The following is a 22,627-nucleotide window of genomic DNA, read 5'->3' on the forward strand; positions in this document are numbered from 1 at the left end:
CCCTGAGGTCAGCATTTAACGCCATTCACTCCATTATCTTCATTGCTGCTTGTGATTATATTGAAACTATTTAAATAATAGTCACAGGGAGCCCCATCTTTCCTGTTGTAAACAACATTTTCAAGTTTATTTGTAAGGCAGGTGCTGGGAACCCAGGAAACACATCCCGACCCAAGTGGTCCTGGCAGCAGACAGGAGCTCGCCGGGATTCAGGCCACCAGGTGAGACTCTCAGGGTTCCAATACATGGCAAGAGCATGTGGGAAGACGAATGAGATGGAGGCTCGAGGTGAGCAAAGAGGATGAGCGTTGAGGGAGGTGACCCTCCTTCTGCTTCTATTCTTCTCCTGCTAATGTTGGTTTTCCCCTTTCTTTCCCTTCTCTGGGAAAGTCGGGGTAAGAAAGAGGCAATGAGGGAGAGGAAGGGCAGCTGACAACTCCTCTTGCCCCTTGGAGACCTGCACTGGGCATGGGGAGTGGTGCTTGACCAGCGGACATAACTTGATTTTCCCTCCCTGTCCTTCTTCCCTCACCTTGCGCAGGGTCTGTAGGAGCTGAGACTGGGGTAGTGGGAGAATAAACATGGTGGGCAGTGGTTTTCCCAGGCATGGCCCTGGCCCTCCTCTTGCTCCGTAACCAGCCCAGCTGCCCCAGACTCAGGGCTCCAGCCAGGGAGCGTTAGGGGTGGCTCTCTGGTGGGAATGCCAAGCTTCCATGGTGGACGCCCCTAGGGGAGGGGAAGTCCATACCCCGGGGCAACCTTGCAGTGGTATTCCCATTGGACAGATGAGGAGACCCAGGCCTCAGAGGCAAGGTATTTCTCCAAGGTCACACAGTGGGTGGGTGGGTGGGGCGTGGATTTGAATGTAGGCCTGAGACTGCAAAGGCCAGACCCTTTTCCCATGCACCATGTCATGGTGTTTGCCTGTAATTCACCTTACCACAGGGCATGTGCTATGTGTGATGTGTCCTGCTAGCTCCACTTAGTGCAGAGCCCTGTGCAGAATAGGGGCTCAGTAAACAGCAACGATGACAAAGAATCTAGGGTTTTTATGAGGATAAGCTCATCCAGGAACTGGTACTTGGTAGAAACTCAGTAGGTGCCCAATGAATGGTGTGTGAGCTGTGGTTTAGTTCTACCCTCTGTACCAGCCTTCACACTCCTCACCGACACAGGTGAAAACAGCCTCTCTCTGCTCTCACAGCCTCTCCTTTCCTAACCTTACACTCAGTGAGGAGGAAAATTCACCCCTGACCCTGGCATCTGGGTGGCCATCAATGGTTCAGTGTGTGAGGACAAAGGAAGCCCTGTGGAGGGCTCAGGGAGGAAGCGGCTCTCTCGGGAACTCTAGCCCTGCTCCCTCCACCCCCAGGCCCAACAGCCCCGGCCTGGGGGTGCAGGGGGTCCTTTCTTCTCCAGCCTCCTTCACAGGCCCCGGCTCAGCTACGCGCTTGCTCCCTGGCTGAGGCAGGACAAATCAGGAGCTTTGCTTTCTCGTAGCCTTGCTCCTTGAGATGCAGTTTATGTGAAGAACACAAACCTGAAACATCACTAGAAAGGAGAAAATGTGAAGACCGTACCAAATATGGGAACCAAAGGATTTCCTTAGGAGAGAGAACTGAGTTGGCAAGACAGTCTCCATTTGCTGAAAGATTAATGGGCTTGTGGAAACCCCTGGTTGTTGCTCTTCCATAAACAGTAAGCAACACACTAGCAAGGATGACCATGGGTCACCTGGAATCAATTCCAGACCCTTACCAGGGCCTTGTGGTTCTAGCACTTCTAACACCACCTGGGGTGTGGCCCGAATGACTTGCGTTTGCCAACCACCCTCCCCCAACAACCCGTATCTGCTGCTTCAACGTTCTGTGTTTGCCTGTTTTCAACTATGGAGTTCACTGAGGAGGCGGCAGGTTCTCTGAAAACCAAAATAACCCAGTGGCCAGGAGGTTTGGAAACAAAGGGCTCTCTGTGTTCAAAGGCAGTGGGAGCTGTCACAGCCTGGAGGGAGCAGAGCATCCGTTGGCTGGAAGGGGGCCTCTCCTCACAGACAGGAAATAGGCACTGTCGTGAGTCTGACCCCTCCACCTTAGAGCACCACTCACTGTATTCAAGGGTAACGAATCAACCTCAGAGAGATGGCAGAAACAACTCGGAGAGAAGTAAGATCTTTTCCTTATTTTTGAAGGTTTTGATTTATTCCTACGTAGGTATCTCAAATAAAAAGAAGGCACTAAATATGTATATACATTCACTACACTCATATTTATGCACATTTGGAGGTGAGAGACAAATAAATTCTAGTGGTTTTTGGTTAAAATCCAAGTATTTGGATTTCGGAGTTGTGGCTGGCTACTCGTTTCTTACCGTGACGACTGTGGATACAATGGCAAACCCCAGCAAACACTCCATATTTTCCCTTTCCGTGTCCAATTCTATGCTGAGGTCATAGGTATAGTCGTAATACAGCCACCATAAGACACCGCAGACAACTGGAAAACAAAACACCAGTGGGGCTCAGCACACATGGCATGAGGGAACCACCCCACAGAGGTGGCCCTGCTCAGGCAGTGGGGCTCAAATCCCCGGGGCTTTACAGGCAAAGACTGCCCCTCTGAAGGAGTTGGGCAGGGCCAGGGTGGCCCCCTGAGGACCCACCAGACCTGCAGTGGTTGGTTGTCTTTGGGAGATGCAGGAAGCTGACCCCAGAACACAGGTGTGTCCCGTCAGTCTAGCCCACAGGTTGGGTCTGGGTGTGAGGCAGGAGGAAATTGCACCAGGATGGTGAGAAGAACAATATTAGAGTCCAAAGTCTGAAATTTCCAAATGAGCTCTGTGGTGACAACTCCTGTGAGAGTCTGAATGTCGGCCTGGCAGCCACAACACCAGACGAATACTTTGACACTGCAAATGCTCTCCATTTAGCTACTAAATGCCACCTACGCCACATCCACAGTGACTACAGGAAGGTCAGAGTGGTCTTTATGTGGTAGATGAGGAAAGCGTCCCTCACAAGCCATGGTGCCTGTCCTTCAGCACAGGCATGCTGTGTACCTGGGCGCTGCAGGGCTCCAAGTTCTGAGGAGAACTGATTATTCAGGGGAATGAAACACTACGGTCACACCAATTATTAAAAATTAAAACACCTCACAGCAGTTGGTAAATAGCTGCTGCCTTGAGTTTCCTGCCTGTCCCTGCCTCTCAGACCCCTTTCCTGACAACCCCTGGATGGACTCACAATCCAGTAACACAAAGGGAACAGTGGGCACAGGAGAGCCTCCCCAGGACCCTGCCCCAGGTCAGGACCTGCGGCTTTTCAGACGGGGTGGAGTCTTTGAATGACAGTCGCGGGCACCCAGGTGCCAACGGGTGATGTGAAAGTTCAGAAGAAATCCTTTAAAATGCTTCCAACAGGCGTTGGAATTCTCTTTTAATGGTACGGATACCAGGACCACTTAACTGGCAGGCTCATCTCAGAGGGGGCATAACGTAGACGGGACAATAAGCTGGGCATCAACTCTGCAATTATCTATGAGGCCTAAGAAATCCTCTTTGTCCTCTCTGGGCCTGAGTCTTCTCATTTGTAAAATGACGGGGTTGGAGGAGAGACTCTCTGAGACCCCATTTAGCTCAAAAATGCCAACTTTTAAGTTCTACACTTAGTGGGAAGGCTTTTCATTTAATCAAAAAGAGATCAAGTAGAAATACTTACACAGCAATCCTAAAACAACCAGGGCTATGAAAATGTGAACGAGAAGGGTGGTAACGAATCGGAAGGTGAACATCACGGCCAGAGACAAGGCTGAAAAATTAAGCAAAATATATAAACCCAACAGCAACCAAGATGGGAGGGCAGTGACGGACTATACTGACTAACCCCTCCAGAAAAGGCAGGGCTGAGGATTTCCTTTAGTCTCTAAATATCTTGGGACGTCTACCAAACACCAGACAGAAACAGTAAGACACATCCAGGGCACTCTCTAAAGCAACACCAGTTCAGTCGGCTGCAGTAAGCCGGTCTCTGAAAGTGCTAGCATTCTACTTGAACTAAAAAAATTTTTTTAAGCAGGTATTATTCTCAAATATCCAAATCTTTTTTTTAAGTCCAAATGAACCATTTTTTTTTTTTTTTTTTTTACCATACTTAACTCTTTTGACTTCACACTGGGCTTACGTAAAGTTCTAACTTTAAATGTTCTCAGATACTAATATTGAAAAGGAAAGCTTAATGCCTTTAAAAATGAAAAATTTAAGATTCTAATCCTATGGTAAGCTATATGTGTAAAAAATCTGCCTATTATTTTCCAATATTTGGGTTTTTAAACTTATGGATTTATTCTAAGTATTTTAGTGAATCTATATATGCTATTTTATTTTCTTCTAAACAAGAAATCAGGATTACAGATAGATATTTTGGTGTAGTGGTTAAGAACTCGGTTTGGGAATCAGACAGATCTGGGCTGGGTCTCAGCTCTGCTGCTCACTCTGCTGGATGTGTGACCTTGGCCAAGGCTCTTAACCTCGCGAAGCCTCAGTTTCCTCTCCTACAAACGGTGATGGGATTCTGAGGGGGTTTCAATGAGTTAAGAGTAAGCACATTGCCTGGCACATTTGGGTCATAAGCAGTCTGGAAGTTGCATAATGGTGACTAGTTAAGCATGCCCAAGCATTCAGGAATTAGAAACTTTTTGGTAACAAAATTATGGAAAACTCAATTTGTAAAGTGGCAAAATTATGTTAACAGCTGACCAAAGAGGTTCTTTCAACCAAGAGGTAGGGAGGCAGCCACTGGGGAAGCGGGTAGATAACAGGCCGTTACAAGTGCCTAAAGCAGCAGAGTGTATTAACTTGTTCAAAGAGAAAGTGACTCTTAAAGGGGCTCATCAAGCTGAAACATAGAAAATGGGAAGTCAAGGGTCAAGAGTGGGTCTCTGCTTCTAGAAATGCCCGGAAGAGGCACATCCCAGCTCAAGCCTTGGACCTTCCTACAACCCAAAGCAGGCACATTCCTCGGAGGAGCTGGACACATCAGGCCGTTGCCATCTGATGCTATTTAACATGGATGCACATGTCTCCTTCCCTTGCTCACTGAGCAGCCTTCTGATCTGGCTTGCCTATAGGAAGAGGGTACACTGGCCAGAAGACGTGCGTTTCTGGTCCCCCTGACAGTTGTGCTTTTCATGGCCAGTTCACAAATTGGTGATCTGCTTTGCACACCCACCCTTACGTAGAGCCGAGGACCAGGCACTGGAACATGGTCACAATATTAAGGTGACCCACACCCAATGAGGTCTCCTGGCAGAGAGCCAGCTGGTCTTTCCCCATCTTATTGCCCCTTCCCCACTCAAACCTGAAATACTGAAAATATCCATAAAGAAAACATATGAAACGAAGTTTTATATTTAAGTCAAGAGGCTAATTTTCATTGTGCAACATACATAAATGCTAGAAGCTTTGGCATAAAGAGACACCGAAATAAAATTAACTGAACATTACCTAATGCGAGGATACACAGGCCAAGGATTGTGTCTCTTCCTGACATTATTCCACTTAGGATTCGATGAAGGGCGTCCACATCATTTATCAAAACAGAGGCAAACACGGAGTAGCACTCAGGCGTTTGAGGGATGCACCGGTTAAACAAAGGAAAAGGCTTGCTAAAAATAAGAGGACAAAGGGCAAAGAGATTCATTTAATTACTTCAATTACTTAAAATTATTAATTTATAATTTAAATATATTTAAATAAATATGTTTTATAATAAATTATTATTTAAAATTCTCAACATCCAAGAAAGCATAAGATCTGCAGTAATAAAAAGGGGTAGAGTATCCTGTTTGCAAAGTACTGTACATCTTAGAAAACTGCTCCTCTGCACGGCATACTGATTATGGGGTCCTGTAGAAACAAGATGCCTAAATTTGAGAGTGACAATTTTGACTCTCGTGTCTTGGGCCTTCCTTACACAAACTACAAATTCCAACACAAGAATCACATTTCTTTAAGGAACTGTTAGAAATATGCACTGGGTCAATCAGAAGCTGTATTAATGAAACTGCCAACTTTATTCTGTCCTTTTATTAAAAATTTTATTGGAGTCATATTGGCTTACAATGTGTAAATTTCAGGTGTACATTACTGTATTTCAGTTTCTGTATAGACTGCATCATGTTCACCACTAATAGTCTAGTTTTTATCTGTCGCTATACATATGTGCCCCTTTACCCTTTTCGCCTTTCCCCTAACCCCTCCTCCTCTGGTAACCATTAATCTGTTCTCTTTATCTATGTGTTTATCTTCCACATATGAGGGAAATCATATGGCATTTGTCTTTGCCCGTCTGACTTATTTTGCTCAGCATAATACCCTCAAGGTCCATAGATGTCGCAACTGGCACAATTTGGTCTTTTTTTATGGCTGAGTAGTCCATTGTGTGTTTTTTTGTGTGTTTTGTGTGTGTGTGTGTGTGTGTGTGTGTGTGTATAACATCTTCTTTATCCATTCATCTGTAGAAGGACACTTAGGTTGCTTCTACATCTTGGCCATTGTGAATAATGCTGTGATGAACATAGGGATGCACAAATCTCTTTGAATTGTTGATTTCATGTTCTTTGGCTAAATACCCAGTAGCGGATTAGCTGGATCATATGGTATTTCTACTTTTAATTTTTTGAGAAGTCTCCTTACTGTTTTCCAAAGTGGCTGCACCAGTTTACATTCCCACCAGCAGTGTATGAGGGTTCTCTTTTCTCCACATCCTCTCCAACACTAGTCATTTCTTGTCTTGATAATTACAGCCATTCTGACAAGTCTGAGGTGATAGCTCATTGTAGTTTTGATTTGCATTTCCCTAATAATTAGTGACGTTGAACATCTTTTCATGTGCCTATTGGCCATCTGTATATCTTCTTTGGAAAAGTCTGTTTACATCCACTTCCCATTTTTTGATTGGGTTGTTCATTTTTTTCTTGTTGAGTTGTATGAGTTCTTTATACACTTTGGAAATTGACCCCTTGGTGGATATATGATTTGCATCAGATTAAAAAACTTCTACATGGCAAAGGGAACCGCCAACAAAATGAAAAGACTACCCACCAACTGGGAGAAAATATTTGCAAATCATATATTCTGTCCTTTTTAAGAAGATGTCTAAGGTTTGCGAGCCTTGCTACAAACAGAGTGAATGCTTAATAAACGGGGGATAAATGTATGAATGAAGTGTGGTTGACAACTGCCCTGGGCAGATGAGAAAACTGACCCTTTTTGGGCTCCTTCCTGAACTGCAAGAATGCCCAGGAATGTTCACCCTAATGACTCTTAATGAGGCCACAAAGAATTTCACAGATCCTACTCTTCTTCCTTTCCATGGGCTCCAAACAGTGGAAATAATCTCAACCCAAGAAGTGCCAAATTATCTGACAAGTTGCTAAAACATTAGGCAGTCACCAAGCATTTTGTGGAATGTGTGAAGATAAAACAAGGGAGAACCTAAATGCAAACAATATTACATTTCCGTGAAGAAAAAATGACTTCCAAAACTCCACTGAAGCACAACATAGAACATATGGAAGAATCTTTCTCAGGAAGACACAGCATTACAGAAATAGTTCCTGAGTCATCGAACAGTGATTCAAAAGAAGGGTAATACAACTAAGCAGTTGGGTTTTTGTAATTAAAAATTTTTAAGTGTGATACATTCACACGGCTCAAATTCCAAAAGGTACAATAGAATAAACTGTGAGAAATTGCCCTTTCGTCTCCTCGAGCCACCAAAGTACATTTCCTCACAGGCCACCATTGTTTGGTTTCTTGTATATCGTTCTAGAGACATTTTTTAGCACATGTGAACGTAACTGAGAATTTAAATGGAAGTTTGCAGCTGAGGCAAAAATATAATAAAAATTATACTCCAAAACAAGATGCTAGAACCCACCACACAGGGCTTATCAAAAGAGAGGTGCAGAGAACTGGTTAGATTATTCTTAAACCCCTCACCCACACTGAGAGTATAAAAGGGTTGGGAATTGGAGATCAGAACATTTTAAAAAATACGCTTTTTTTTTTAAAGATTGGCACCTGAACTAACATCTGTTTCTAATCTTCTTATTTTTTTCTTCTTCTCCCCAAAGCCCCCCAGTACATAGCTGTATATTTTAGATGTGGGTCCTTCTGGTTGTGTCATGTGGGATGCTGCCTCAGCATGGTCTAAGGAGTGGTGCCATGTCCGCACCCAGGATCCGAACTGGCAAAACCCTGGGCCGCCAAAGCGGAGCACCTGAACCTAACCGCTCAGCCCCGGGGCTGGCCTGCAAAAATAAACTTTTAATTTTGGAATAATTTTTGAGTTGCAGAAAAATTCCAAAGGTGTTACAGAGAGTTCTTGTATACCCATCACTCACCTTCCTCTAAGGTTCCCATCTTACGTAACTACAGAACATTGGTGAAAATTAAGAAATTAACATTGGTACTGCACCATTAACTAACCCACAGCCTTTACTTGGATTTCACCATTTCCCACTGACGTCCTTTTCTGTTCCCACATTGCATTTAGTTGTCAGATCTCCTTTGGTCTGTGACAGTTTTAGTTTTTCCTTATGTCCCATCTTTAGCTTACAGTATCCAATCACATAGCTGTTTTCCAGGGTTACTTAGGTCAGCTCTTGTTCTCGCTGTTCCCTTCAGTGAGGTTATGTTGTACATCTGTAAGAGTTAGATTCATTTGTCATAGTCTACATTCTATCCTGAGATCTCAACACTGGTTGATTTTATTTTTAATTTGGATATAGTAAAGTTCACTCTGTATAGGAGGTGACAAGCACACAGAATCACATAGAAGAGCAATTCTGAAGTTTCCCTTTTTTTGAAAGAGAGAGAATTGTTACGTGATTCCATCCCTGTCCCCAAGGGGAAGAGGGTGAGGGATGCTACTCCTGAGTCCGATGAGAAGGGTCTCATGGGAAAAACTAGACTCACTGAATAAATTCAAAGAGACAGAAAGATAAAAATAAAGTTGCCTTCTGACTATATGCTAAAGGTCATGTTTGTTTGATGTATATTTACATACATGTGTATGACATAAACGTATATATATATTTACTTGTACAACCATTATATACACTTACATATACATATATTCACTTATATGTATATAATCCCATAAGTCACACTGATATTTCCTTTTTATGCAAAAGATAGTACACTACATACTGCTTTATAGTTTGTTTTTTTAACATAATACATCTTGCAGCCCTGTTCATTTCAGAATGTAAGGGATTCCTATTATTTTTACTGAGGTAAAATGTACATACAGTGAAACATGTATGTAAACGTGTTAAACATATAATTAATGACTTTTGACAAATATATATGTCCATGTAACCACAACCCCTTTCAAGGTACAGAATATTTCTATACCCCAGAAAGTTCCCTCATGCCCCCTTGCAATCAATCTCCATCCCTTTATAGGCACTAGTGATCTGATTTCTATACTATAAATTAGTTTCACTCTTGCACAATTCCATTTAAATGGAATTACATAGTACGTACTCTTGTGTCCAGCTTCTTTCACTGAGCTGTTTCATGTACCAGCATATCATTTATTTTAATTGCTGAGTGCTATTCCACTGCATGAATATACCTCCATTTGGTTATCTATTGTCCTGTCTATTGCCATTGGAGTCGTTTCCAGTTTTGGGCTATTAAAAATAAGCTGCTATTGGAGTGACAGCAGCAGCACGGCAGAGAGAGCTTTCCTGGTAATCTCTCCTTTCCACCATACAATGAAAAAGACATTCATACTCCAACAGAGGACATCCAAACACAACACAAAAGACATCTGAGAGACCACGCAGCCATATGATGTTGGGCAGAGAGGCTGGAGTCCTGCTTGGAGGAGGTAGAACTGGGTAAGAGAAAACTTCACTCCCTCCCCAAAAGACTGGGATCCAGGACTGCAGGCCACTTCTGAGAGGAAAGGAACAGGGGAGGGGATGTTCATTTGCTAGAATGTCAAAGATCCCCAAGGGCCCTGACAGCCTAGAGGGAAGCCCCCTATCAGGGTGAAAGCTGTCATAGGGGGTGACCTCATCAAGCCAACACCCCAGGAGAGCAGATAGAGCAGAGCGAGAAAACCCCAAGAGCACACAGGAGAAAGGACCCCTCTCCCCACCCACCCAGCCCTGGATCTAGTCCCTGGGATCTTGGCAGAATGCAGAGGGCTCAGAATCCATGGCTCTTGACCCCTACTCAGTGGTGACAGACAGTAACTGAGACCAAATAATACCATGATGTGCAAAAACAGAGCCACACCCTCCAGCAGTATCAAAAATTATATTAAATCTCCAGACCAGAGAAAAAAGGACAAGTACCCAGAAATCAGTCCTTTGGACACCGAAATATGTAATCTAAATGACAGAGAATTCAAAATAGCTATCATCAAAAAACTCAAGTTAAAAGAGAATGTAGAGAAACAATTCAACAAGTTCAGGAGCTACTTCACAAAAGAGATTGAAACTATAAAGAAGAATCAATCAGAAATATTGAGGGTGAAAGACACAACGGATAAGATAAAACAAAATATGGATTTCCTGAATGATTGAGCAGACATCATAGAGGAGCGAATCAGCATAATTGAGGATAGACATGTTGAAATGCTCCAGATAGAGGAGGAGAAAGAACTAAGAATAAAATGAAATGAAGAAAGTCTCTGAGAAATATCCAACTTAATTAGGAAATGCAACATAAGAATTATAGGTATTCAAGAGGGAGAAGAGAAGGAGAATGGAGCAGAAAGCTTGTTCAAATAATAGCAGAGAACTTTCCAAATCTAGGGAAGGAATGGAAATCCATGTGGAAGAGCCTAGTAGATCTCCTAAATATGTCAATGTAAAAAGACCAACTGCAAGGCATAAGTGAATGACAAAGAAAAGATACTAAGGACACCAAGGCAGAAGAAAATAACCTACAAAGGAACCCTTATCAGGCTTTCAGAGGATTTCTCCGCAGAAACCTTACGGGGGGGGACTGGAATGACATATTCAAATCTTTGAAGGACAAAAACTTTCAGCCAAGAATACTCTATCCAGCGAAAATTTCCTTCAGATATGATGAGAAAGAAAAACTTTCCCAGATAAACAAAAGCTAAGGGAGATTGTAGCTACAAGAACCCCCCTACAAGAAATCCTCAAGGCCCTCGTACCAGGGGAAAAGAAAAAGGGAGAAAGGGGTTACAAAGCAGGGAGTAAGGAGATAAACAGGTAGACAAAATCAGAAAATTGCAGCTATACATCAGAACAGGTTAGCAAATACTGAAGAATAGCATTACAGACAAAGGGCAGAAGAATACCAAAAACAGGAGTAATCTTGTCATTTTAATCACAAACTCCTAACACAAGATGGAGTAAGATGTGAGAAAAACAACTCAGGAGGGGAATGTGAAAGGGACTGTATCTCTTTACTCTAAGGAAATGAGGCCATCAGAAAATGGACTATCTTATATATGAGATTTCGAATACAAACCTCATGGTAACCACTAAACAAAAAAGCAGAACAGAGACACAAATAACAAATAAGGAGAAACAAAGAAACACAACATAAAAAAGTACATAACTCAATTGGTAGACCAAAATACACAGGGCAAGAAACAAGGGAAATTCAGGAGAACTGGAAAATGAGTGATAAAATGGCAGCATTAGCCCTCATATATCAATAATCATCCTAAACATAAATGGACTGAATTTTCCAATAAAAAGACAAAGAGTGGCAAGGTGGGTTAAAGAACAAGACCCAACAATATGCTGCCTCCAGGAAACACATCTCAGCTCCAACGACAAACACAGGCTCAGAGTGAAGGGATGAAAGATGATACTTCAAGCTAATGGCAAACAAAAGACAGCAGGTGTTGCAATAATTATATCAGACAAAGTACACTTCAAGATAAGACAAGTAACGAGAGACAAAGGGGGCAGTATATAATGATTAAAGGGACACTCCACCAAGAAGACATAACACTTATATATATCTATGCACCCAACACAGGAGCACCAAAGTACATAAAGCAACTATTAACAAACCTAAAAGAAGATATTAATAATAACACAATAATAGTAGGGGACCTCAACACTCTACCTCACATTAATGGATAGAAATCATCCAGACAGAAAATCAGCAAGGAAACAGTGGAATTAAATGAAAAGCTAGACCAGTTGGACTTAATAGACATATATAGAACACTCCATCCAAAAACAGCAGAATATACATTCTTCTCAAGTGTGCATGGAACATTCTCAAGGATAGACCATATGTCAGGAAACAAGGCAAGCCTCAATAAATTTAAGAAAATTGAAATAATAACAAGCTTCTTTTCTGATCACAATGCTGTGAAGCTAGAAGTTAATTACAAGAAAAAAGCTGAGAAAGGGACAAAGATGTGGAGACTAAACAACATGCTATTGAACAACCAATGGATCATCGAAGAAATTAAAGGGGAAATAAAAAAATAACTGGAGACAAATGAAAATGAAAACATACCACACCAACTCATATGGGATGCAGCAAAAGCCGTATTAAGAGGGAAACTCACTGCAATACAGGCACACCTTAACAAACAAGAAAAATCCCAAATAAGCAATCTCAAACTACACCTAACTGAATTAGAAAAAGAAAAACAAAGCCCAAAGTCAGCAGAAGGAGGGAAATAATAAAAATCAGAGCAAACATAAATGCTATTGAAACAAAAAAGGCAGTAGAACGGTTCTTTGAGAAGATAAACAAAATTGACAAAGCCCTTGCCAGACTTACAAAGAAAAAATGAGAGGAAGCTCAGATAAATAAAATTAGAAATTAAAGAGGAGAAATAACAACGGACGGCACAGAAATACAATGGATTATAAGAGAATACTACGAAAAGCTATATGGCAACAAAACTGACAATCTGGAGGAAATGGATAAATTCTTATACTCTTACAACCTCCCAAAGCTGAGTCAAGAAGAAATAGAGAATCTGAATAGACCAATCACAAGGAAAGAGATTGAAACAGTAATCAAAAGCATCCCAAAGAATAAAAGCCCAGGACCAGATGGCTTCCCTGGAGAATTCTACCAAACTTTCAGAGAGGATTAAATACCTATCCTTCTTGAGCTATTCCGAAAAATTAGGGAAGATGGAGTGCTTCCTAACATATTCCATGGGGCCAACATCACTCTGATACCAAAGGCTGACAAGGACAACACAAAAAAGGAAAACTACAGGCCAATATTGCTGATGAACATAGATGCAAAAATCCTCAACAAAATATTGGCAGCCTGAATACAGCAATACATCAAAAAGATCATATACCACGACCAAGTGGGATTTATACCAGGGACACAGAGGTGGCTCAACATCTGCAAATCAATCAATGTGATACACCACATTAACAAAATGAGGGATAAAAACCACATGATCATCTTAATAGACACAGAGAAAACATTTAAGATCCAACAGCTGTTTATGATAAAACCTCTTAACAAAATGGGGATAGAAGGAAATTACCTCAACATAATAAAGGGCATGTATGACAAACTCACAGCCAACGTCAACTTAAGGGGTAAAAACTGAATGCCATCCCTCTGAGAACAGGAACAAGGCAAGGGTGCCCACTCTCACCACTCTTATTCAACATAGTACTGGAGGTTTTGGCCAGAGCAATCAGGCAAGAAAAAGGAATAAAAGGAATCCAAATAGGGAATGAAGAAGTGAAACTCTCACTATTTGCAGACGATATGATCTTATATATAGAAAACCCTAAAGAATCCATAGGAAAACTATTAGAAATAATTAACAACTACAGTAAAGTTGCAGAGTACAAAGTCAAATTACAGAAATCAGTTGCGTTTCTATACTCTAATAACGAACTCACAGAAAGAGAACTCAAGAATAAAATTCCACTTACAATAGCAACAAAAAGAATAAAGTATCTAGGAAGAAATTTAGCCAAGAAAGTGAAGGATTTATACAATGAAAACTATAAGACATTATTGAAAGAAATAGATGATGACATAAAGAGATGAAGACAGATTCCACGCACATGGATTAGAAGAATAAGCATAATTAAAATGTCCATACTACCCAAAGCAATCTACAAATTCAATGCAATCTCAATCAGAATCCTAATGACATTCTTCACGAAAATAGAACAAAGAATATTGAAATTCATATGGGGCAAAGACCCCGAAGTGCTAAAGCAATACTGAAAAAAAAGAACAAAGCTGGAGGCATTACAATCCCTGACTTCAAAATGTACCACAAAGCCATAATGATCAAAACACAATGGTACTGGTACAAAAACAGGCACATAGATCAATGGAACAGAACGGAAAGCCCAGAAATAAAACAGCACATCTACGGACAGCTAATCTTTGACAAAGGTCCCAAGAACATACAATGGAGAAAACATAGTCTCTTCAATAAATGGTGGTGGGAAAATTGGACAGCCACATGCAAAAGAATGAAAACAGACCATTATCTCACATCATACACAAAAATTAACTTAAAATGGATTGAAGGCTTGAAGATAAGGCCTGAAAGCATAAAACTCCTGAAAGATAATGTAGGTAGTACACTCTTTGACATGGAACTTCAAAGGATGTTTTGGAATACCATGTCGTCTCAGACAAGGGAAACAAAAGAAAAAATAAACAAGTGGAACTTCATCAGACTAAACAACTTCTGCAAAGCAAAAGAAACCAGGAACAAAACAAGAAGACAACCCACCGATTGGGAGAAAATATTTGCAAATCATATATCCAACAAGGGGTTAATCTCCGTAACTCGGAACTCCGTAACTCCGGAACTCCATACACGGAACTCACACAACTGAACAAAAAAACAAACAGCCGGATCAAAAAATGGGCAGAGGATATGAACAGACATTTTTCCAAAGAAGATATACAGATGGCCAAAAAACAGAGGAAAAGATGTTCAATGTCACTAATCATCAGGGAAATGTAGATCAAAACTACACTAAGATACCACCTTACACCTGTTAAAATGGCTATAATCATTAAGACTAAAAATAGCAAATGTTGGAGAGGGTGTGGAGAGAAGGGAACCCTCATACACTGCTGGTGGGAATGCAAACTGGTGCAGCCACTATGGAAAACAGTATGGAGATTCCTCAAAACACTAAAAATAAAACTACCATATGACCCAGCTATCCTGCTACTGGGTATCCACCCAAACAACTTGAAATCAACAATCCAAAGTAACATATGTGCCCCTATGTTCACTGCAGCACTAGTCACAATAACCAAGACATGGAAGCAATCCAAGTGCCCATCAACTGATGACTGGATAAAGAAGATGTGGATGTATATACAACAGAATACTACTCAGCCATAAAAGAAGACAAAATCATCCCATTTGCAACAACATGGGTGGAGCTGGAGGGAATTATGCTAAGCAAAATAAGCCAGACAGAGAAAGACAAACACCGTATGATTTCACTTATATGTGGAATATAAACAAACACATGGACAAAGAAAACAGTTCAGTGGTTACCAGGGGAAGAGGGGTGGAGGGGTGGACACAGGGGGTGAAGGCGAGCACTTATGTGATGACAGACAAGAAATAATGAACAACTGAAATTTCATAAAGATGTAAACTATTATGAACTCAAAACAAAAAAACACAAAGCACCATCCCCTGGGACTACAGCCTGAAAGAAATTACACTAAATAGTATTTTTAATAAAAGTTATTAAAAAAAAATAAGCTGCTATTGGGGCCAGCCCGGTAGCACAGTGGTTAAGTTTGCATGCTCTGCTTCGGCAGCCCAGGGTTCACCGGTTTGGATCCTGGGCGTGGACATAGACACCACTTATCAAGCCATGCTGTAGCAGGTGTCCCACATATAAAATAGAGGAAGATGGGCACAGATGTTAGCTCAGGGCCAATCTTCCTCAGCAAAAAGAGGAGGATTGGCAGTGGACGTTAGCTCAGGGCTAATCTTCCTCAAATAAAAAGCTGCTATTAACATTTGTACACAAATATTTTTATGGATGTACATTTTCATTTCTTTGAGTAAATACCTAGGAGTGGAATTGTTGGGTCATATAGTAAGTGCATGCTTAGCTTTATAAGAAACACCAAACTTTTCCCAAAGTGGCTGCACTATTTACACTCCCACTAGCAATGTATGAGGGTTCTTGTTCTATATCCTCACCAGCACTTGGTATTGTTAATTTTTAAAATGGTAGCCCTTCTCGTTGGGGTGTGGTTGATATCTCATTGTGCTTTTATTTGCATTTTCCTGATGGCAAGCATCTTTTCATGCACCTATTGGTTGTTTGTATATCTTCTTTTGAAGAAGTGTCTGTTCAAGTTTTTGCCCAGTTTTATGGAGCTATTTGTCTTTTTGTTATTGATTAAAGTAGGGGTCAGCCGCATTCGGCCCACCACCTGTTTTTGTACATGAAGCTTTATTGGAACGGAGCACAGCCCACGTGTTTATGTATTTTCTATGGCTGCTTTTGCACTACAGTGGCAGAATTAAACAGTTGCCCATGAGATTCTATGGTCCACAAAGCCTAAATATTTACTATCTGGCCCTTTACAAAAAAAGATTATAGACCCTTAAAGAAATTCCTTACATATTCTGGGTTTAAGCATTTGTCATAGATATGTATTGTGACATTCTCTCTCAGTCTTGCTTTTTTTCTTTTCATTTTCTCAATGGTGTCTTTAGATGAATGGAAGTTTTTAGTTTTGATGCAGTCCACAGTATCATTTTTGTTTCTTTTATGTATAGTGCTTTCTGTGTCCTCTCAAAGAAATCTTTGCCTACTTCAAGGTGTCAAAGATATTCTTCTGGAAGCTTTATTGTTTTAGCTCTTATGTTAGGTCCAAGATATATCTCAAATTACTTTTTGTGTGTGGTATGGGATAAGAGTCCTCATACAAAATGACCCAGAGTCATTTTTCCCCCAATGTCTTTCTGCTTACGTCAGCCCCATTTGTTGAAAAGACTTCTTTTCCTCATGAAACTGACTTGGTACTTTCATTAAAAATCATTGACCACGGATATGTAGTTCTATTTCTGGACTCTCCATTCTGATCCACTTGTCTATTTGTCTATCCTCATTCCAATACCACACTGTCTTAATCGCTGTAACTTTATAATAACTCCTGAATCTTTTCTTCTTCAAGAATTTTTTGTGACCCTAAGTAGAATAAGTCAAATAAACTTGTCAGTTTCTACAAAAATTATATATGGAGGATTGTGTTGACTCTAAAGAACAATTTAGGGAGAAGTGAAATCCTAACAATATTAAAGTTTAGGGAGAAGTGAATATTAAATTTAGGGAGAAGTGAAATCCTAACAATATTAAAAACTTCCAATTCATGAATAAGGTATTTTTCTCTACTCATTTAGGTATTTAATTTCTCTCAGCAATGGCTTGAAGTTTTCAGTTGACGTCTTCCATGTCTTCTATGAAATTTATTCCTAAGTATTCTATATTTTTTGATGCTGCTGAAGATGTACTTAAAAAATTATTTCCTGGGGCCGGCCCAGTGGCTGCACTCCACTTTGACGGCCTGGGGTTTGCCAGTTTGGATCCTGGGCACAGACCTATGCACTGCTCATCAAGCCATGCTGTGGCGGGAGTCCCACATGTAAAGTGGAGGAAGATGGGCACAGATGTTAGCTCAGGGACAACCTTCCTCAGCAAAAAGAGGAAGATTGGTGGCAGATGTCAGCTCAGGATTAATCTTCCTCAAAAAAAAAAAATTATTTCCTAAATGCTGCTGGTATATACAAATACAATTTGGTCTCGTATCTTACAACTTTGCTAAATTTACTTAGTATTTTGTAGATTCCTTTGGATTTTCTATGTAAAAAATTAGTTCATCTGTAAATAAAGATGGTTTCATTTCTTCCTTTCTATTTCTTTTTCTTACTTTATTGCAGTTCGCAGGACCTCCATTACAACGTTGCGTGGAAGTGGTGAGAGCAGACATCCTTGCTTTGTTTCTAATCTTAGGTGGAAAGCATTCAATAGCTCACCGTTGAGTATAACATTAACTGTAGATTTCTCATAGGTGCCTTTTATCAGACCGAGAAAGTTCTCAGCTATTCCTAGCTTGCTAGTCTCTTATGAAAAAAAAGGCTAAATGGTGTTACATTAAATGATATACCATCATTTAAGCAGCTTCTATTGACAATCATTTAGATTGTTTTCCATCTTTCACTATTACAAACACTGCAGTGAATAACCTTGCACAAATGTCATTTCACCCTGGTAAAAGTAGGCCTGTAGATTAAATTTCTAGAAGCAGAAATGCTTGATTAAAAGGTATGCACATTCATCACTGATGAATATCAATGAATTGCCCTCCTGGGGACGCTGCCTCCACAATGGATGAAAGTCCTTACTTCCCCATACCCTTGCCAATACAGCATATTATCAAACCTTTAGATGTTGCCAGTCTACGAGGTGAAAACATTAGAGTCTTAATGGAATCTCCTCTATCATGAGGGAGGTCCAGTCTCTTTTAGTATATTTTAGAAACATTATGCTTTTTCTTTAATGCATCTACTCATATCATTATTTCATTTTCATATTGAGATATTGGTCTATTAAAAGTTGATTAGTAAAACCTTTTATAAGTTAGACAAATCAAACTTTTTTATATGAACTGTAACTTATTTACCTGTTAATTTCGCTTCTAGTGTTTTTGTCATGCAGAAATTTTGTTGTTTTTTTTTAAAGATTGGCACCTGAGCAACTGTTGCCAATCTTCTTTTTTTTTTTCTCCCCAAATCTCCCCAGTATTTAGTTGTATATATATTTTAGTTGTGGTCCTTCTAGTTGTGGCATGTGGGACGCCGCCTCAACGTGGCCTGATGAGCGGTGCCATGTCTGTGCCCAGGATCCGAACTGGTGAAACCCTGGGCCGCCAGATTGGAGCATGCAAACTTAACCACTTGGCCATGGGGCCAGCCCAGAAATGTTTGATTTTAATGCAGCCAAATTTATCAATTTTTTAATTTATGTCTTCTGAGTTTTAAGCCATAGTTAGAAGCCTTCGTTACTCACAGGTCATAAAATAATTCTCCCATGGCTTCTAGTACTTTCTGATTTCACTTTACACATTAAAATCTTTCATCCATTTGGAATTTATTCATAAAAGGCACAGGGTATGGATCCAGCTTTCCCCCAATGCCTGCCCAGTTGTCCCAACACCACTTGTTGATAGTCCATCTTTTTGTCACTTATATGAGATGCCACTTTTAGCACGTACTAAATTCCCGTAAGCATTTGGGTCTATTCCTGGATTATCTAATGTCTTCCACTGATCTTTCTACACATGAACTAGTACTACAGTATTCTAATTATTAAACTTTATCATATGTTTTAAAAACTGGAAGGGCTAGTCCTCTTAGTTTTTCTTTTTCAGGTTTTTCTTGGTCATTCTTGTTTTTTTTCCTTTAAATTTTCTTTACAAACTTTCAAATCAGCTTATCTAGTTACTGAAAAATCCCATTTTTATTGTAATCATGATAAATGTATAGCTCTACTTTTGGAGAAATGACATCTTTATAACATTGAGTCATACTATCAAGAACACAGTCTATCTTTCTATCTGTTCAAGTTTTGCTTGTACCTCAGGAACTTATTAAATTTTTTTTTTTTTTTTTTTTTGAGGAAGATTAGCCCCGAGCTAACATCTGCCCCCAAGCCTCCTCTTTTTGCTCAGGAAGACTGGCCCTGACCTAACATCCATGCCCATCTTCCTGCACTTTATATATGGGATGCATACCACAGCATGGCTTGCCAAGCAGTGCCAGGTCTGCACCCAGGATCCAAACCGGCAAACCCCAGGCCGCTGAAGTGGAACGTGCACACTTAACCACTGCACCACCGGGCCAGTCCCTAAAGTTTTCTTTGTTGTACACTTCTTCTTAAATTTATTTCTAGGCACTTTTGTGCTTTTGTATGTATTTTTCTTGTTGCAGTAAAAGGAGTCTTTTAAAAAATATATGAATCCTACAGATTTCTGTACATTAATCTCATTCCCTGCCATCTAAATAAGTTTTCTTACCATTTTTAGTTTTTCAATTAATTTTCTTAACAACTGAAGAGTAGTAATTTTACCTCCTGCTTTCCAATTTTTAAACCTCGAATTTCTTTTTCTTTTTTATTACTAAACAATCTTAACACCAATGAATCTGAATTGTTTTGAAAGCAAATGTTTTCTGACCTTTCATTTAGTGTTTCTGAAAAATATGGTCAGATACAGATTGAATGTTATTTTATTTGTTTTTCTTCAAGCACAGTTCTCCGTAAGACCTTAATTTTGTCAACTAGGGTGATTTTTAGGCATTTAATAATGCTGTGCTGGTAAAGAATGGCCTATCTTAGCCCTGAGGGTGACACAGAGAGGCACAAACTGTGGGTCACCCCTGCTGGGTGGTTGACCAGCTGCCCACTGAGTGCTTCATTAGCTGGGGCAAGGGATGTATCTTTCGGCCACAAACTGTGGTTTCTTCCCCACTTCTGCTTTTCCTCTCCCCACCAGCAAAGCCACTCAAATGCGCAGGAAGTAATTTGGAGAGCTGACTGTATATTCAGATGACCCTGTATGTGGAATTCATCCAAGGAAACAATTCGGTGACATCCATGGGCACCTGTGTGGGAGGCTGGAACTAGAATATACTAGAGGGAAAACCCCAAGTCTTTTAGATTTTAAATACACAGGAGACTCAAAATACAATATTTCATTGAACACCAAAGGGAAAAAGATACGCTTGTTATCTTCTGCAGTATTTTTTTTACTGCTCTTAAAAGCTCATTCATAGGTACACAAACCTTCTTGATATTCAGCCGCTGCTCTAAAAGGGTGTGTTACACCTCACGTGATCGACAGAGGAAGAAGAAACAACTGGTTTAGTCAAAAAGAGGTATTTAGAAAATGCTCCTGGGCCATATAGCCACACTTCTCATGTTTTCAAGCTTTTCACTCTTGGCACTATTCTTCCATGATAAATACGATAATTTCCATCTTAAAACAAACAAACGTTTGTGCAGGAAAAGGAAACGGAGCCCTCAAGCCTATTTCTATCTGCCTAACTCCATCCAAGAAAGGCCAGTCAATCAGCAGTTTTGTCTTCACTGGAAAAGTTAGTATTGGAAAAGTCTGCATTTAAGGAGTGATAGGACTAGGAGTGGTCGAGTGGTAGAAAAGATGGTGACCCTAGGGCACATGGTATGGGACTTCTCCGCCAGCTTGGTGTGAGCCTAAGGAGGACATTTGCCAGGCAAAATAAAACCAATGAAGCGTCGACTGTTTGTTTTGAATCACATAAACAAATACGGACGCTGTTTGGTTTTGAATTCCAGCTCTTCCACTTGCTGGTTGTACGACCTTAACCTGTCTCTGCATCAGTTTTCTCAGCTGTAAAATAGGGATGAAAACAACGCCTACAACACAGAGGTTAGGTGAGGTCCAAATAAGTGAATACACGTCAAGAGCTTACAAAAGTACCTGGCAAATATCAAAAACTCAATAAAAGTTCTCTAGTATCATCAGTAACATCAAGATATAAGCTTCCCATGGAATTACAGTTGCCGTCCCTTTACAGTAAGAGGGGAGTTTATCCGGCTCTGGTTAGATAAACAACCTTAAAAATTCCATTCTCTCTCAATTCCTTCTGCAGGCACAGTTACAAATAGTGTTCTTTAAAAAGTCTTTCTCAAAAGGCAAATACGCAGGATCTTACTTATATATGGACTCTAAATAGTCAATCTAGAAGCTCTTCTCTAACAGAATGGTGGTGGCCAAGAGTGGAGGAGGCAATGGGGACATGTTGGTCAAAGCGTATAAAGTTTAAAAAAAAAATTGTTCTCTTTAACTGTTAAATAATTTTCTTTCAACCTGCTAAAATATTGTAGTTTTTTTCCCCTGGGTTCAGTTGTGTTTCATTGAGATGTATTTATGATATATGACAAAAACCAGAATTGAAAAAATATTACAGAGGCTGGGCCCGTGGCTGAGTGGTTAAGTTCGTGCGTTCCACTTTGGCAGCTCAGGGTTTTGCTGGTTCGGATCCTGGGTGCAGACATGGCACCGCTCATCAAGCCGTGCTGAGGTGTCATCCCACATAGCACAACCAGAGGGACCCACAGCTAGAATATACAACTACGTATTGAGGGGCTTTGGGGAGAAGAAGAAAGAAAGAAAGAAAAATATTGGCAGATGTTAGCTCAGGTGCCAATCTTAAAAAAAAAAAAAATTACAGAAAAATGGAACTGGTACTCTCCTTGGCAAGTAATTCTTTCCTCTTTCAATTACTTATAACACAAAGTATTTATTTTAGAAAAGAATACCACAAGAATGGTTCACTATATTCTTCCTCCTATTCAGTTAAAACCTATCCCCTTTTTTTTCTTTTTTTAGCACCTGCTATTCAGCATTTTTCAAGCTGTACTTGCAACCTGTTAGAAATTACTGAAATCCTGAACTAAATTTCTTTTTTAAAAAAGTTAAAGAGAACAGGAACTGTTAGGGTGAATCATGTGTAGTTAAGGGCAATCTGGTTTTGTGAGACTTCTCTTTCTGCTTCATATATGTAAGTATGTACGATGGA

The 22,627-nt window shown here is 40.4% G+C and overlaps 1 protein-coding gene across 4 annotated transcripts in view; it reads right to left on the reverse strand.

The window, feature by feature from the left end:
• Positions 1 to 22,627, reverse strand: part of SLC44A3 (solute carrier family 44 member 3) — a 78,474-nt gene that overhangs the window by 47,762 nt on the left and 8,085 nt on the right. For all 4 annotated transcript variants that reach the window (XM_070592590.1, XM_070592588.1, XM_070592589.1 and 1 more), the window contains exons 6-8: positions 5,497 to 5,657; positions 3,713 to 3,802; positions 2,368 to 2,492 (exon numbers count right to left, since the gene is read on the reverse strand). In XM_070592590.1, coding sequence (XP_070448691.1) covers positions 2,368 to 2,492; positions 3,713 to 3,802; positions 5,497 to 5,657 — 376 coding nt within the window. The remainder of the gene's footprint in view (positions 1 to 2,367; positions 2,493 to 3,712; positions 3,803 to 5,496; positions 5,658 to 22,627) is intronic.

This window comes from Equus przewalskii, chromosome 24 (assembly GCF_037783145.1).
Source record: "Equus przewalskii isolate Varuska chromosome 24, EquPr2, whole genome shotgun sequence".
Lineage (NCBI taxonomy): Eukaryota > Metazoa > Chordata > Mammalia > Perissodactyla > Equidae > Equus > Equus przewalskii.